The sequence below is a fragment of the Falco punctatus genome (assembly GCF_963210335.1).
Source record: "Falco punctatus genome assembly, chromosome: 8".
Lineage (NCBI taxonomy): Eukaryota > Metazoa > Chordata > Aves > Falconiformes > Falconidae > Falco > Falco punctatus.
The window spans coordinates 1,370,482-1,388,812 of record NC_137588.1 but is presented as its reverse complement, the minus strand read 5'-3'; the positions used below and the strand labels follow the sequence as shown (position 1 = coordinate 1,388,812).

Sequence of the window (18,331 nt, the reverse complement as noted above, 5' to 3'; positions counted from 1 at the left end):
TATTATGTTCATGTTGCACATTACTGAGAGAGTAAAGCTATGAAACAACTTTGACCCATGTTTTTAAAGTGATTTAACACAGAAGGTAACCGGTGAGACCTGGGTACAGGTGGGTTAGAGTGGGTAAGTTGCTTGAGAGAAGGTTCTGCTCGGAAAGAAGTGTATTATTGTAAAGGTTATGACTCAGGTGCTTTAAATACTATTTCCATAAAACTTGCCATACTGGTTAAGATCCAGCCCTAAGTCCTTAATCTCCCCATTAGATTACGAGTGTATTCAGCTAAGGTCTGGAGAGGGGTGGGTTTTGGGTTTCAGGCAAGGCATGAAGCCCAGATCAATCGTGTAATGTGCATGTTCACCTTTTGCCCTCCTGGGTTACCTTCCCGGTTGCATCACGGCTTGTGTTTATAGGAAAAACAGCACTTGGCCTTCAGTATGTACAGTCAGGGAGGATGGAAGCGGTTCAGCTAGCAGCACCGGTTGTGAAGGACCAGCCTTCAGAAAGCACCTTTCTTGGGAGGGGGAGGTACTTCAGGAAGGGTGAATGCTTTATCTCTTGCTTCATTTAAACCTAGAAACAGCTTGATTTTCTCCGTTTAAAAGGCTACCCTAATGTCTGTACAGGAACCGCTGGCAAAACACCTTCCAGTCCTCCTTCCTTCCCCGGTGTTGTAAACAAGTGAACATAAAGTTACATGGCGAAGGGCTCGCTTTCCGTGCTCACGTGGAAGGGGGTACCACATAGCTCTCGCGCTGTAGCTATTTGCAGACCCAGAAGATCGTGGCCAGACAGAAATCCCACAGCATGCACGCGCACACCTTTCATGCCATGTTTACCTGGGCCAGGGTCGTGCTGCGTGGCTTTCTGTGCCAAAATACAGGGAGCAGAAAACCTCGGGCACTCTGGATTGCCTGGAGCAGCCAGGGCCACTCCTGGCACTGGTGCCCCGCGGCTGAAGGAGCAGCTCCACCTTCCCTCGGGCACGGAGAGGGCTGGCAGCAAAAGCTCGTCTCACCTTCCTCCATGCCCCTTTGAAGTCACTGGGAGTGGAAGCGCATGTTAAAGCGGCAATTGGTGCGATAAAAACTTAGCCTTGAAGGAGAACACATGGAAAAAACTTACGTAGCGTCAACAGCAGCAACACAGAGGGGGCTGACGGCCCAGCCTTCGGGGAGGTGTTCCATGGTATGCCGGGCTCCTTGCAGCGGCACAGGAACCTTCTGTGGGCCCCGTGCTGGTACCATTTGCCTAACGTTGCACCTGAATGGGTGGATATTATCTGTATTGCTTCTGGGGAAGTGATGTCTGGAAAGCGTCACGGGTATTTGCAGTTGTTTACAGCGTGTTTATCAACTGGAAATCGGAGAAGCTCTTGGGGACTGGCGTGTGGTGGTGGCTGCCAGGAGTACAGGAGTGAATCTGCCTGGGTTCTCATTCCAGCTCTGCCAGTGTCCTGCATCTTCACAGCATTCATTGTCCCTGTATCACTCTCTTATCTATAGATAAGACTGATGATGATAAGTGATTGTCCCCCTGTACTCAGCACTGGTGAGGCTGCACCTCAAATCCTGGGTTCAGTTTCGGGCCCCTCACTGCAAGAGGGATGTTGAGAGGCTGGAACATGTCCAGAGATGGGCAGCCAAGCCACTGGGGGGGCTGGAGCACAAATCCTGTGAGGAGCGCCTGAGGGAGCTGGGGGGTTCAGCCTGGAGAGGAGGAAGCTCAGGGGGGACCTTCTCGCTCTCTACAGCTGCCTGACGGGGGCTGCGGGTGTGTGTGTGTGTGTGTCGGTCTCTTCTCCCAGGTAACAAGCGACAGGACAAGAGGAAGGAGCTTCAGGTTGCACCAGGGGAGGTTTAGGTTGGATGTTAGGGAAAATTTCTTCACTGAAACAGTTGTCCAGCACTGGAACAGGCTGCCCGGGGACGTGGAGTCACCATCCTTAGAGGTATTTAAAAAACACATAAATGCGGTGCTTGGGGACATGGCCGAGTGGTGGGCTGGGCAGCGCTGGTTGATGGTTAGACTTATGATATCCAAGGTCTTTTCCAACCTAAGTGATTATACGATTTTGTTTTACTTCCCATGGCCAGATTAGGTTACGTGTTTTGGAAACCCCTCTGAGCGTGCTGGTGCTCTGGGAGAACACCCAGGCACTGTGTTTGGGCTGTCCAGTAACACCAGTGCCTGCCGAGCCCTGCCGCCGGTGAGTGCAGGTGAGCCAGTGTGCGCAAGGAGCGCTGAGCTGCGACCTGCTGCCCTCTCCTGAGGGCACCGGTGCCTCCAGCCCAGGGGTCCGTTGGCCACCTGCTTGTGCGTCTGGCCCCTACCAAGCTGCACCTTCAGCCAAGCGTGGCGGAGGGGCAGCCACCGCAGAGGTGTGGAGTTCCTGCACGTTTCCCAAGCGAGGACAGGGCAGGTGGCTCAGAGAGACCCCAGCAGCGGCTGCCCTGGGGCAGGAGGCTGCAGCGTGACCCCTAGCCGTGTGCGGGGCTCTGGGGCCAGGGAGAAAGGTGGATGCAGAGGTTTCGCTTGAATTTTGCTTCTTACGTACATGAAGGAATCCAGTCGTGAGGCATGGGGGGAAGCTGAATTAGTCCGGCTGTTCACAGACCTGGTTAATCTTAAATCAGCAGGAATGGTTTTTACCAAATTTCATGTGCTGGTATGACTGGCAGGAGCGACCCCTTCCCCCTCCCTTTCCTGAGCCCAGCACGAGTTCAAGCACTATGCTGTTCTGCTGCTTTCTGTATAATTTTTCATGCCTTTTATTCCCCATTTTTAAAGGGATAATGCAGCTTCCCAGTGCAAACAAGGTGAGAGATTTCCATGTTCCTCCTCCTGAGATTCACCTCCCAAAGTACATTGTTATCAGCTAATTGCGTGCACAAGAAACAGCTTTCCTGTATAACAATCCACCTCTCCTATCTGTTCAGACTAAAACATTAGGTCGTAGCCTCCTTGGCCTCTGTCCCCCTGCTATAGCAATAGCAGCCTCGCACAGGGGAAGCTTCAGGAAAGAAGGTGAGGGGGTCACAGGAGCAATCTCTTCTTGCTGCCACCGCTTGCTGTGGGGCTGGGTGTGGTGGCCCCCGGATCATGTTGCAGGAGCAGTAGATGACGATGTACGTGTTCAATAAATCTGAGCTTTTCTTGTAAAGTGCGGTGCTTAGCAGGAGGAAGGTGATTGTGCTTGGGAGCAGAGCGAACACCAGCACCCGAATGCCCTCCCTTGTCAGCCCCTCTCACCTCCCTGGGCAGGCGTGAAAATCCAAAGGTTCCCATAATATGGTACCTGTAAAATTGTCTACAAATTGCCACGCCACACGCGAGGTGGCATGTTTCCCCGGGCACTGGTGAGTACGGCCAGGGAGCGTTTCCCGGTCTGAAGCATGAGTGCTGGTCAAGACTCTTCAGGCATGGTCCCTTCGGGTTGCCTGTGCACAGACTCGGGCTGAGCAGTCTTGCATTCACTTTCCACAGCAGGTGCCTAAAAATATGTTTCCTTTTTAAGGTAATGTTGAGGAATATGTGAGTTCGGTAACCAAAATGTGAACGACCGGGCCAGAAATGTGATGCAAGTGCCGTCCCACCAGCTGTTTGTCTGCAACAGAGTACTGTGTGAACATGTCCCTGATCAAGTGGGTCATGTTTTAAATGCGGATTTTCTGCTCTGATTGTTTGAAACAGCTTATGAATAAATTGCTTTTGCAGAAAATACTCATGGAGTAATTTCAAGAAAAAGTGCAGAAATCAACATCTCAGCAGACAACGCATGAGCAGAATGCAGTGTTACATTTGACAGCTGTTTGCTGTCCACAGTCCACACCACCCTGCTCTGGAAACCGGAAGAAAAATGAATGATTCCAAAGGCAAGTTTGAGTTATTGGTGGTGTTAGAAGTATTTTTCCTGTTTAACTGCACAGCAGTTAAAGTAAAACTGCACTTTATTAAGATATGAGTATCGTAGGGTTGGGAAGCAAAAGTGATACTTGAGGCCAAAAGTAAATCAGCATGGAGCAGAGGTGGCATGTCGACATGTCACATGTGGGGAGGGATACTGGGTTGGGGGGGCCTGTGTGAGTGAGTGCTGCCCAAGAGCCCCCAGCAGAAGCCGTCAGCCTCCCTGCAGTGGCAGTGAAGGGCTGTTTGGGCAGGGAGCGCTTGGTGACCGGTGGGGTTGGTTTCCACCAGCAGAAGTTTGCACAGACCTCCGTGAGAGCTGGGGGCACGGTGGCAATTGGCCTTATCCCTGACCCATGGTTAGTGTGGTAACGGGGTGGCTGTGGGAGAAACCCTCAGTGGGTGGGAGAGTCTATGGCCGTGGCCCCAGGACCTAGCAGCGTTCCCACCAGCAGAGTCCTCCTGGAGCTGGGCAGGTTCACGGTGGTGGGGGCTGCAGTGCTGGTGGCGCGGGGTGAGCAGCTTGTCGCTGTGGCCAGGTGGGTAGGAGCACTGTTCAGCCTGGTTTCTGGCTGCAGGTGTCAATCAGTTTAAGTGACATCTCATTAAATTACCTCATTTGACTTTGGCATGCAAAATCACAAAATTGCTTTGCTTCAGTGATATATGTGCCACCAAGAGCATCGTAGATATCGCTGCTTGGTGTAATGTATCAGGTTGTGGGTTTTTTTAAGACAAAACCGATAGACTTTTTTGACCCAAAAGTATTAGTCCTCAAAGTCAACCTGACTGAATGCCTATAGTTCATCCTCAGTCTCTGAGGTATATTTAATCAAGAGTTTAGAATACGGGAGGAGATTGAATATGCCAGATGAAGCATTAATTTCGGATGGCAGCTGAAAATGCAGCTAAATAAGACACTAGGTATACAAGATGGAGATGAGATTAGAAGTATGCAAAGACCAGTATTAATCTGACTTGTCTGGAAACACGTATGGGGAGAACAAAGGAATACAGATAAATTACTTGTATGCTTCCTCAGATAGGGTCTGGTGGACCAGCTACACATAATACAATTAGAAAGGAGATACAAATTATGATTCAGACAGCAGGAGCTGCTATGATTATTTGTGATGCTGATGGATGGAAAAGAGTACTGGCAGCAAAGCACGGCAGGGGTTTTGCAGCTTTGCAATTGCCGCATGAGTGTGCCATGCGCAGGGGAGAGGGCGAGTGGTGCTGCGGCTCCCTCCTGTGCAAAGCAAATAGACCAAAGTATTGGTTGCTGCCGGGGTCTCCCAAAATGAAAAATTAAGAAATAGACTGTGCCGGAGAGGCCGAAACAAAGTATTGAAGAACGTACTGATACTGGCAAGTCCATTGCTTGCTGGTGATGTACTGTCCTTCCTACCTTTGCCTTGGGATTCAGGGGCCGCAGCTCAGCCCTGCTTTGCTGGTTTGCAGCAGCCTTCCTGCACAAGGTGTTCCCGAAGCCAGGGCAGCACGGCTACGGCTGAGCTGCATCACCGGCTCCCCCTCGGCACCAGCAGACGTCCGGTTCACTCCTTTCCTTTGTGTTCCTCCGTTGTCTCTAGGTTTTACGGAGTCCGAGCAGTAAGAAGGAAATAATTTGTGCAGGACTGGTGGGCACCTGGCCCAAGGCCACAGGGAGCCGTCTCTGGGATGTGTGGGGCTGCCCCCGGCCGGTGGCAGCTGCTGTGGGGCTGCTCACTCAGAGACCACCTGGCAGTGCCGGTTTTAGGAGGCTCAGACCAACTGCAGCATGAGTGGGCTCGGCTCCCACCAGAGCCGAACTGTAACTTCGCGTGCTAATGCTGTGACTACATTTCACCAGGATCTTGTCTGTAAGTAGCTGGGCGCCCACACAGACTGGTCCATTAATTTCTGCTGAAGTCTGTCCCAGCCTCAGGACTGCCATTAGACTGTGCTTTGGAAACAGAATTATTCTGAGGTATTTGATGCGCTGGCAAAGAAAACAGTTTATAGAGGTATACAGCAATGGGCAGCGGATGAGGTGGTTGGATAGCCCCTTGTCAGATCAGCCAAAACGTTTTGGAAGTGAATGAGCGCAGAGCTGAAGAGCTGTCATCTGAGTAAACCCAAAACACCAGCTCCATGAGATTGGCTCAGGTTTGCAAACTGTGTTTGAGGCTGGCTAGGACTTGCTGCAAGGCGAGCGGGAGCTGATCCCATGTTTCTGCTGTGCTGTTTAGGGGCTGAGTGGAGGCAGGATGTGTGCGAGTAACCGCCTGCAATCCAGCAGGCTGGGGGGATCAGCAAACCCAGGAGTACCTGTGGGTCAGGAGTCGTGAAAACTTCCAGCGTTGCCGTGGCCTGCTCCTCTCTGGTGTTTCAGTCCTGTGCCATATTGACCATTTTGCAAAGGAAAGCTTTTCCCTGGGTGGAGGCTGTCTGCGGAGCTCAGCCCCTGGGGCAGGCTGGCAGGGCTGACTGGGGAGAGCCCTCCGGGAGCAGCCTTTGCGTCTCGCCTGCACTGCTCCATCTGCCAGCCAGCGTGCTGGGACGGAGGTGTTGCCTCGAGTTATTTGTCGGTGAGCAAGACACCGGCTGTTGGCACAGCTGACCTCTTTGCTGAGGTACAGAAAACCACACATGGACTTGCACCTAGATTGTTTGTCATTTGATACTTGCATGGCTCGTCATGGCCTGCTTGGCCCCTGCCACTGGGCGCTTTAAACACATTGCGACTTTTTATTTCGGCAATGTTCTCCCATCATGGGATGTGTTAGAAGACCTACAATGAGTACTGAGAATTAATGCCATTGAACGATACTACGAAGCACTTCTGCTTGTGCTGGGGTGTGTCAGTTGATAGAATACAATTATTTTTTTTAATTGATTCTAACTTGATATTTCCTAGCAAGGTGATTGCAATAAACCTGTATCTGTGTTTCAGTTAGAATTGTCTCTCCCAGGTCTTGAGGAGAGATGTTATGTGAAAACTGACACTGTGGTCTGACGTACTCTCTTTGTGCATAGAGGCTGTTGCCAGGGGATATTTTTTTTTTTTTTTTTTTTTTTTGTTACTGCTTAAAGGTCATAATTAACATCAAATGAACACGAATGTCCACAGGAAAAATGTTTCTACCAGGCATCAAATTAAGGACAGCTGAAAGTCTCTGAGGTAGAGTCAGACGACAGCATTAATGAAGACAGAATGGCACCGGTTTTGATTTTTCCAATTATTTATATGAATGGGATGCAAAAACTGACTAAATACTATTTAGTAATGATGTACATGGGAAACATCCCTAGGCCTGGTGAGGAATTTTTATTGGATGACCTTGCATGCTGGGGCCTATGGATCCCAGCTATCCAGCAAGAAAAAAGAGCCTATGTGCCCCTGGTACCCAAGGAAGCAGGAAGCTGTAAGACCTGGCTTTTCCTAGAAGTTACGCAGGACGCAGAAGGTACGCTGAGCCATATCCTGGAAAGGCTCGGTGCTGCAAGAGGCTTGGTGATCCCTGCGCAGTACCCTCCCGCCCCTGGGAGCTCCCCAAGCCAGGGCCAAGGGGCTCCTGCTCAGAGAAGCCGCACAATTGCAGCATCTCAGCCCAACGGGGAGACTGGGGTGGGCTCCTGGGGTCAGCGGTGGCGGTCACTGCCTGTGGCAGCAGCCCTGTGCATGGGGCTGCCAGCCATCCTGTGCCAGGCAGGTTTTCCTGGGCAGCTAAACCTTACTATCAGTGCTGAATCAGGTATTTTTGGGTCGTGGTTTGTCCCACCTGTTTTAACTGTATCCTTTAGGAGAGGATCAGGTTTATCCTAACAGTGCCTCCTTCATGCCATACCCTAAAAGTATTTGTAGTAGAAACCCTTGGAGAGAAACAAAGCCCTTACCTGCAGAAAATACGGTGAGTTGTGACAGCTCGTCACAAGGTGCGCACTTGTACAAGGCCAAGTGATATATCTCTTCAGTCATTTCATACTTTGACCAAGAGAGCCCAATAAAGATGGTGGTGGGGTTGTGGGGATCCAGGTTACCCTGTAAAGACATCGGGGCAGATGCTGCTGTTGTTCACTAAGAGCGGTTTTGTGGTACTAAAGGGTTTGAACCCTCACATCTGCCAAACCCGAAGGACAAGGAGAAAGGGTGGCGCTCAGCTCCACGGACTGTGTGCTCGCTGCCTTGTGCATTGTGGCCTGAGGTGGACTGTGGCCCTGCCGTGGGGTGGGCAGCCGAGAGTTCCCTGTAGCAAATGCCAGGCACCGCAGTCCCAAGCAGAGCGGCATTTCTGGCAGGAGCAAAGCCACAGGGAGGAAACGGAGACCTATCAGGAAGGTAATGTGCCACATCTTCTCTTGTATGGTACTAACTTTGCAACCTAGCCTGATGGGAACATGAAGATAATCTTCAGGAGACTGAAGCAGGCCCAAGGACAGTGTCATGAAGTTTGGAAGGTCAGCATCAGGGATCCTAGGGTGTGTCTGCTGCTCCCACGTGAACGGTTTCAGCCCCCTCAGTGAGGCAAATGAACCTTTTCCCTGGGACTGGCTGTGCTTTTATAGCGCGTCGTGAATCCTGTTTCCTCCTGCACTGAAAACAGTTGCACCTTCTCCTGGGAAAGCCAAATTGATTGCAGGGAGTTCAAAGAACAAAAGTGGAGCAGGTGGCTTTCTAGGTTGTATACTTGGCAAGAGCTACTTCTCTGAGCAATGTGCCTGCCTGCAAGAGAGAGACACAGAGAGCACTGTGTCATTCCCTGGGATGGGAGCAGCGGTGGCTGGAGAGTGAAGGCTCTGCAGAGCAAAGCTGAAAGGATGAATCTGTTTAACTGCACATCCCATTAAAACGGGCAGCTGGACAGAAAATTGCCTCTAACGGCATCCAGGGTGGCTGAGACGTCAGACAGGGATTTAGTACTGTTGCCTGTGTGGTTATGTCTGCCAGAGAGACTCGGTGCGAAGCACAGCTGCGCTTCTGCCTCCTGCCGTGGCAGAGGGTCAGCCCTTGTGCATGGGCGAGCGGGCAAGTGGGGCCTGACACGTGCCCTGCTCGGCACTGCGGGATGGGGCACAGGCGCGGGAGGGCTGCAAGGACACAGGGTGGCAGGGAGGAAGGCGTGCAGCCTCTGGTCTCATGCTGTATTTTAGCAAGTGAATGTCTTCCTCTTGGAGAAGGCACCTCATTCCTGTGAGGTCCCTGCTGAGTGGTTGGTTTGTGCCAGGTGGCAGGGAAGCAGGTGAAGAAATCACCATTTTTTTTGTAACACCTATTCAAAGAACGGAGAGGTTTGTCCTCTTTTCCTGGAAGGGCTCCCATGAGTCTTCCGGACTCCCATGGCTGGGACTGTCATTATTTTAATGCTGTTGCGCTATGCAGTATTTCTGCTTCCTGCATCCGTCTGCCAAGGTGGCGTGCCCTCACTGGATGCGTGAGGGACGTGGAGACAGAAAGCGCAGGGGATCGGCTAATGGGGACCCAAGGTCTGTGGCAGAGCAGGAGCCAAACTTCTCCTTGGGAATGCAATGCAGACCTTGCCTTCCCCACGCAGGCCACAGCTCCTTGTCCTCCATGAACCTCTTAAGTCCAAGGAAAACTTTTAACTGGGAGGTTGAGCTTTTCTTTTGAGGCAGATGAGAGAGAGATGCTGAGGGATAAAGGTAATTAATGGCATTGGTCTGCCTTTAGGTTGTTTTGTAAGTGATTGCACAGAAATTTTTGAAAGCAGAGTTTAAGCAGGCATAAGATTAGCAAAGATTAGTAAGGATTTCTGCCTGGTAGCCTGAATCTCGTGTCTTTTAGTCAGTAATCCTCCTTTCAGGTCAATGAATCTTCTTGTAAAAAGAAAAAAAATATATAGGTTATACAAGAGAGTTCAGGGCTTTCACTTGTCATGTGAAAGGGTTTCCAGCACCTGAACTGCTTCCAGCATTTAAAGGAGCCTATGCTGTCCCCTTGGAGGAAGCCACAAAGACATCTTCTCTTGATCTGTGCTGATGCTGGTATGAACAGTTGCCCAAAATACTTCAGTTACAGAATTTTACTGGTCCCTTCATATTATGGTATCTGAACTCACCATTTAGGATAAGAGATCACGGGTACTTTTTTTTTCCCCGGAGATTGTTCTACCTGGAAACCCTGATCTGAATAACATGAGCACAGGCTACAATTCAGCAAAATCTATGGCGGCCGAGCAATCCCCTTTGCTTCAGTGAAACTACCCATGTATCACCCTGACGGTGAGAGTTTTGTACTGAAAGGGAGCACAGAAAATCCTAGGTTTCCTGCAACCGAAACCCCAGGGTTTCCATCTCCCACTACAGGCAGGACATCCATACGAAGGGTTCTGCATCGGCAGCAGTGCACTGCGAGCTGGGCTACACCAGCTGCATTCGCACCCTGACACAGGTTCAGAGGTCTCTGTGCTGCATGCCCAGCTGCAAGATATACAGCACAGTCCTTGCTATGAGGCTGCATCTCACCATCTCTGCTGGTTTTGTTTATCCACCTTCTTCCAGCTCATGGTTTGCAATGGTTTTTGAGCAAACACACCTTTTTTGGCCATGTTGGTGCAGGCTTGTCCTCAGCTGTTTCTTTTGGCCTCCCCAAGGAGCCTTATGCTTGTTATTGCTGCTGTGCCACAGTCCTCTACCGTATCTCTGGCTTTCTGCTGGTGAAAGGTTCCCACTGAGCTGTGTACTCCTGGTGGGGCCCAGGACATCAGCAAATGCTGAGGGAAGTCATCACGGGAAGGTTTCCAATGAGCATGTCAGGTCTCTTCAGAGGGCTTCTCCATCTCTGCTTGTGCTTTGGCTTGAAGAGCCAAAGGCACTTTAAGTCTCTTCTGTATCCCCATTAACTACAGGCACTGCACTGCACCTTGTCATGGGGTTAAAATCCTTTAAAATGCTGTATGAAGTGGAAAACAAAGGCTTTTCTGTAACAACTTCAGGTGCTGCAGCAGGACAACTGAATTGTTTAGAAGATAATTGCCTCGAAGCCTTTTGCTTTGCTGGTCTGTCCTTTTCATGCAAGTTTGTGCTAGTACTGCTCCTTTGGGCTGCACGGCATGAGAAGAGGATGGAGAGGCTGCGCCTACCCTGGCAGGCAGGGCCAGCGTGCCTGAGAAGGTAAGGAGGCTTTTCACTAGTGCCTTGGGCACCCCTAAGTGTGTGTGTGGGGAAGACCAATTACAAGCTGCCACAGCTGAGGCTGTCTCCATGTGATACACGTGTGAGAGGTCCCGTGTGAGAGCCTGTGGGGACAGTGCAGAGCAGCCTTCGTCATCGTGTCCCCCTTCCCAGGGAGAGGAGGAGAGCTAAAGCCTGGTGCTGCGTAGACACTTGCTTTGTGGAAAAGAGGTTTGTTTCAGTGTACATAAAGTGATCCCCAGCTGACTTGGCCGAGGCAAGAGTGTCCTTTCCACAGAGCACACGCATCATTTTATCCCACAGGCATTTACTGGGGCCATTTCTCTCTTCATCCTACAGGCTTGGTCAATTCTCCTGCTTCCAAGAGCTGAGGTAATGCTGCAGGTTCTCCTGTCCTGCAGCAGCCGTGAGGCAAAGCTTTCGTTTAAACCTCAAGGAGACGTTTGTGTTGATGTGTCAGATGTCACGTTTGTGAAGGGTTACAGTGCGAGCGCAAGCAAATGCTGTGACTCAGCTGGTACGTTGTAACTTGGTTGTCTGTCTGTACCCCAAGAAAAAAACCCGAGTTCGTTCTCCCAGTGATTGAATGGTGTTAAACATATGTGGACAGTTAAAATGGCCTGGATTTGAAAGTTAATTAAGATCTACCTAATTAAGGCTAAAGTAGTTATGAATGTGAGTATCCCCAACAGTGTTTGATGCAGTTCAAAAGACTTGCCTTAAATTCATACCTTTAATTAATGGAGCCTAAACTTCTTGTTTGACAAGCACTGAACTGAAGAACTACCTATGGATACGGGGCAGCTCCCAGCGGGTTGATTCGTGGCTGCTGCTCAGCGATCAAAAACTGGCAGCAAGGTGAGAGAACAGGGCAGTTAACCAAAAGGCTCTGAAGTAAAGGAACCGCAGTCTGTGAGGCCATGTTTTGTCATTATAATCCCTCGTGCTCTGTATGAGCCATATGGCGGTAGTCCCTTTCACAGCTCATCCCTGGGGCACAGGTGTTGCCAATCTCCCACTTGTAAATGAGCTGGTGCATTGATAAATTGGATGGCAATGTGAGCTGCAGCAGATTACTGCACAGTGACTTCTCAGCAGTCCATGTGGTACCGTGCTTTCATTGCTCTCGTCTTGCCAAAAGGAAGAGAGGAGCTCAGAGGTACTGCCTGGTGGTTGAGGTTCTCTCAGCGTTCACCACCTTCCCCGCTCCCGTCCCCTGGAGGAGCTGAGGACACCCTGCCCAAGGTGCCCTCATCGAAGGGCAGCATCTCTCCCTTGCAGAAAGGCAGCTATGAGGAGGTTGTAGCAGCAAGAACATAGCTTGGGGATCTGAGCCAGCCCATGGTTGTGTTGAGGGATGGGACTACCTTGGTCCCTCCGTCTCCTTGGCGCCAAGGCAAGGGCAATATCTCCCATACCTATGTCAGATGAACCTGGCTGCTTCCCATTGCCACTGGGGAAAAGCTTTTTGTGCCTTTGCCTTGGAGAGAAGTTGGGGGTAGTGTAGATGCACTTCAGCCTGGGAAGCCTCACTCCAGGTTTTGTGAGGAAGCGTGTCAGCCTGGTGTTTCTAGGTTTCATGTGGTGTTCAGCCTGGAGTAAGTCTCTGACCTGCTGCTGAGCTGGCAGCCTGTCCTCTGCTTGCATGAGCAGCTGAGAGATTTTCTGTGCTAAGTGAATGTCCTCCCAGCTTGGAAGGGGCTGTGCTGTTAATTCCTCTGCTTGGCAAGGCTTCTGCACTCGTGTTTTCTTCTGAGTCCCAGAGGTCAGTGGTGCAAACCACTTTCTATTATCTATGTAAAGGGAGGTCCCTAGGAATCATCTTCCACCCTTCCTCTGAAATCATTAGGGCATACGAATGACTGCTGACTAACTGAGGGGAGATGAGTAGGACAGAAGTCTCCTGGAGGCCTGGAGCAGCACAGTACACTTCCACTTGGCAGGGGGGAATAACTTCTTGTGCTGTGGCTGTGTGGAAAGAAAGGAGTGAGTTTTTCACCTTGACTTCCAGATTGCACAGAATGGATGAGGGAAAGCTGAACAAATGTGGCTACTTTGAGTCAAAGCTGCTTTTTCGTTGTACCCTGATGCAAACACGAAACAAGTTGTACAGCTTTGGCATGATCCTTGGCCTGCTGTTTTTCAATATTTGTTTTGCATTGTTTCAGATGGATTTCAGTGGATATAATATATTCACCACCCATCTGGCATCTTCATCTGAGCTTAATATTCATCTGTGGCTTGAGTAAAATGAATATTTCAGACCTTAAATTATGTATGCACTGCAGTACTGCTGGCATTTCGGGCTTAAAGACCTTTGTGCAGTTATTTGAGTCTCACACATTTTTTGGTGTCTCCTAGAAAATGACAGAAGTTTCACTGCCCTGCCTGAGAGAGGTGCCTGGCTGCAGTGGACTGTGTGCTGCAGGGTGCAGACGGGGAGGGTGGCGGAGCTGCCCCCATGTTGGCAGCTCAGGAGCCTCCTCCTTGGATGCCAGTCATGAGCCCTTTGCTTTTCCCCTTCAGCAGCAGTGGGCTGTGCTGCTCCTCTCCCACCTCTGTTTTTTCCCTTTGTTGTGGGTTTCTCCCTGCTAAGCGTTTTCTTGGCCATACTTTCTGGATTTTATTCTCCCCTCTGCCTTTCCTCCCTTCTTCCCTTCTCCCCTGGTGAGCATGGTGCAGCTCCCTGGCAGTTGCCATAGAGATAACAGAGCCTTATCTCTACCTCTGCTTTTCTCTCCCTGTGTGAAAGGCCTCCCTCTGTAGTTTGGCTGGCTGAGCCAGCTGCATCATCCCAAATGCACCAGCCTACTTTGCTCCCCGCCGTATGAGCAGGCTGTCCTGCAGGCTGACGAACTGCGTACTCCCGTCCTGGGACAGATGGCTGAGCCATTATGTTGTGCTTCAGGCTCCCAGTAAGTCCCACTGATCTGTGCACAGTAGTGGAGGATACTGAACCTCGAAGTAGCCCCATGGCACGACGGGATGCGATGATCCAGCTGGTCCTTCCCAGATCTCTGCCCCTAAATCTCAATCCACCTTCCACCTTCAAGCTGCCAGGGACCCTGGTCCTCCTTGGGTACAATGGCCAGAGCAGTGAGAGTGCCAGTGCCTATGGACAGTGCCGCAAACCCCTGCTCACCTGGGTGGGATGTGTAGGAGAGAGGCAGGTGGACAAAGAAGAGGTAAGGGACGTCACCACAGCCAGTCCTTTCATTTCCTTCCCTCTGTTCCCTGGCCGTGACTTTAGACTGCTGCGATCCGTAGCTGACTCAGTAGCAGTACTGAGAGATTCAGTGCCGATGACTGGCTGGGAGATGAGGTAACTAGTTTTTCTGCCCATCTAATCTCACACCCCAGGGGGAAGAGGTCATGTGGAAACTAAGCAAAGTGCTGAGAGTTAGTGTCCTCTGCTGACCTCATGAATATGATTATCTGAAAGGATGACTTTTACTTGGCAGCTTTGTACATGCTGTTCCAGAGTTATTATCCTGTACGTTGATTCAAAATGATCAATATGCCTTCAAGAAGCTTGTCCTAAATCCTTCTGACAAATTATTAATAGAAGTCATTTGAGCAGTTGGACTATTCAGAAAACTTAGAATTTTTACTGTTCAAAGGCTTGGCTGCTGGGAATGCAGTATGCAAAATATTAATTTTGCTTTACGCTTTCCTAAGAAGAATTTCTGACAAAAGAGAAGCTTTGTTCTTTTGAAGTGCAGTAGAAATAGCAACACATCCACTCCAAACTGAGAGACTACGTTTGATGAGATGAAGACAGAGGTACTTGAGGAACCTGTATTTTCCTCCCATGTTTGCAGACATTTAGAGGAAAAGTTGTGTCTTTCTATGGCAAAAATGAACAGAACAGCAGAGAACTTTAAAAAGTTCAGAGAAGGGAGTGTATCTGAACAGTTTCTTAAACACTGCAAGATAAAACCTGTCCTGCTTCCACCTAAACTGGAACAAAGGGAGGAGATTATGAACTAAGTGATACCCCTAATGTGCCGTACCAGTAAACTGTTGGATGTTACAGAAAATACTACCTTTGTCACCTTCATTAGGGCACAAGGGATTTGACTAGAGGTAGAATCACAGACAGATGATTCTATTTTCCCTGCTGAGTCTCAGATGGAAGAGATGCTTTGACAGGGTAAATTAGGTGCGGGACAAAGACCTGGTCACAGCTGGCTTCAGTGGACTTATTTTAATGGGAAAACTCAGAGCTGAGAGCAAACTCTGCTGATGATGGAGAGTTGTGTATTGCAATAAAGGAACTGCAGGGGTTTTATTTTCAATAGTTCTGAGGTTTCGTGCTCCCTACTGACACCACTACTAAAATGTTAAAAGATGTGAAGGGATGGAGAACAGCCCACTTGGAGCATTTGCTTTCCTACTGAGCATCCACTAGCAGGCAATCTTACCAATCAGTCAGAACCCAAAGAAAATTTTGCTGCAATTTTGTAAAACCTGCCTCTGTCATTCAGAAGAGGAAGAATTGCCTGTAGCAAAGGCACTGGCTTGGCCCTCTGAGGCCTAAAGCTGAGTTTGAGACATCCTGTTTTGGGAAAGTGCCTAATCCTTCTTTACCTCTTTACAGTGTGACTGATACAGCGAGGCTAGGCTGTTCGGGTCCAAAACAGTTCCTGGCAGTGGCAATATTGTATGTTCGATGTCCAGCCACCACAGGATCCTGATCTTGTTTGGAGCCTTTTTGCTCTGACTGAAGGATAGCTATAAAAATCGAAATGCAGGATGTGGAAGGTACAAAACTAGTTCATATAAAAACGGCTTCTGTCATCAGATTACTCTTCAGTACATCGGATTGTGGGCCAAGGTCATTCAGCCGTGTGCCAATGACACTACCTCTGAATTTCAGGCTCTTACTGCTTTGGAAGATTGCAGCCTGTCTTGTGGCTGATGGATGAGTTTTAGGCCTCAAAACTTTCCCAGCAGCACTTCTGAGCCATTGGGATTATAACTATGAAATACTAAAAAAAAAAGTTACTACTTTCTCCCCATGATGACTCGAGAAAATAGATCAAACAGATAACAGCTTTGAGATAACCCAGGTGTGGATCTGTTTCCCCCAGAACTGGAGCCTTGCATGCATTCATCATCGTAACAGCTGCACGGTGCACATCCCCTCCAGCGCAATCAACCTGGTACCCGGCGGAAGCAGCCAGCGGCTCAAGCAGCCCGTCTGGCACCGGGTGCACCGGCTGCTCTAGCAGCACCAGGGTAGGGAGTGACAGGTTTAATACTGTTACAGCTGAAATAAAACTGCAGTGGCTGAAGCCAGCAACTCTGCTGGCTGGGTGAAGGATGTTCCAGCTGTACCGATCACTGCGTAGTTTCTAGAAATATATCTGTGTTTCTTCTCCCAGAGTATTCTGAAATAAGCTGCAGGGCAGCAGCAAGGAACACAGGCGGCCAGCACAGCCCCAGTCCTAAGGGGAAAACCAGTCTGAACACGTGAAAGTCTGTCTGTGTGCGTCTGCGTCTGAAGCAGACACTGAATTTTTCACTGCTTTCTTATGCCACTGTGCCAGAGGAGCTGCCTGTTCACTTGGCTCACCGTAAGCACTAGGCGAGCCGCTGGGGCAGGCTGAGCGCCGGCTTCTCGAGGGCTTGTTTTGGGAAACTGGTGGTGACCTTGCCTTTGCAGGTTGCACAGTTATTCATGCCTGCGGTATCTTCATTGCCCCCACCTCATGGTGCTTATGGATATGGCCTGGCACAGCTGTCTGTGGTACCGTTACCCTGGCTGAATGAGTATGCACAGTGTCTGGTTCTGCCAGAAACAGTTCAGAAAGCAAACAAGATGAGTATGTCTCATATTAACACATCATCAGTAACCAAGTATACAAAGGAAGATTATGGTGGCCTCGATGGAAATCATCTGAGTGAAGCCAAAGGTGCTTCTGAATTTCCATTTCTTCTTGTAAAGATATTATTTGCAAAAAAAAGTTGCATTTTAAGCATAAATTCTGCCTTGTTTTAGGGTTGGAGGATCCTGGGGTTTTTTTTGCTTGTTTGTTTCTTCTTGCATTGATTTCCTGGCTATTCCTGCTCGAAAGCTTTACTGGACGACTGAATCCTTTTGTCTTGCCTGCCAAATAAAGCAGATCATCACAAACAAACATTTAATGTATCATGTTTTGCAGGCAAACTGGAACAGAACTTGGATGCTTCGCTTCCTCTGAACTTGCTGCCAGATCCCATCGGCCATCATGTTCAAGCTACATGGCAAAAGCCTGCTTTGCAGAAATTCCATAGGAGCCTCACTGAAACTATCTTTAATAAAAGATTGGGCCATACTCTGAGCAGTAACCTGAGTTGTGCTGCCTTCGTGCACAAAGATGTGGTGGTTCTGTTTCGTGGAGGATCCCACAAAGTTCAAAGGGATTATCTGGTGAGTAGAAGGGTTTGTGTGACCGGGTGTGCAAGGCTCAGCACTGATGTTAAATGCACCCTTTGTACACGATGTTTTATGCCCCAAGATGTATTCAAATGCAGATTGTAACAATAATCTGTTTTCTGCAACAAAAAAAATGGACAAGAATTTGGATCAAAGATATTTTTTGGACATAATTACTTACAATATTCCTCCTGAGTCACTGAGTCAGAAACAAGGTTTTTCTGAGCACTCTGTGCCCCCGGCAGCTGGTTGTCCATCACATGAGTACAGACTGTAGTGCTGTTTCAGAATCTCTGCTCAGTGCTTGTTTCCCAGAAGACTGGGGCAAGGTGTTGGTGACCTTGAGGTATGACCTAGCCCCAAAAGCTGAGGTCTTTGGGTTGTCACAGTTTCTAAAGGGATATTGGAATGAGGTGCCTAAAAATGAACCTGTTTCAACTACAATGATAAAGTCTTCACGTTTGTCATTAGGCATTGTCCTGCTGTCAGTTGGGTCATTGCGATGTCTAAGCCTGCTCGTTCAGGCAGGTTTGCTCACTGCCTTTCCAGAGTAAAGAGGTCTTGCCCAGGTGTCCAGACCTGTCTGGAGGCCTGAGTGTATTTGACCTCATCCAGGTTTGCTTTTGTCTGTGGCTGGGCAGAGATGTGACCTGGGCAGCCCCATCTGCTAGTAAGTATTCTCAGCTCAGCTCTTGCTAAATGGGGTGTGCCTTCACAGCCGCAGCAGAGCTGGGCTACTAGCCATTGGTGTGGGCAGAAATCAGGCAGGCTCTAAGGCTTGGTGAGCTCAAATATGCTCTTGAGATTGCTTTTCATCCCAGAGCATATATACAAGGCATCACTCCACATTTGCAAAGGACATATACCTG

General features: G+C 49.5%; 1 protein-coding gene across 1 annotated transcript in view; it reads left to right on the top strand.

The window, feature by feature from the left end:
* PLCL1 (phospholipase C like 1 (inactive)) overlaps positions 1–17,367 on the top strand; it is a 222,615-nt gene extending 205,248 nt beyond the window's left edge. The window contains exon 6 of the mRNA XM_080399561.1: positions 17,209–17,367. Coding sequence (XP_080255687.1) covers positions 17,209–17,247 — 39 coding nt within the window. The 3' untranslated portion in view covers positions 17,248–17,367. The remainder of the gene's footprint in view (positions 1–17,208) is intronic.
* Positions 17,368–18,331: the final 964 nt, after the last annotated feature.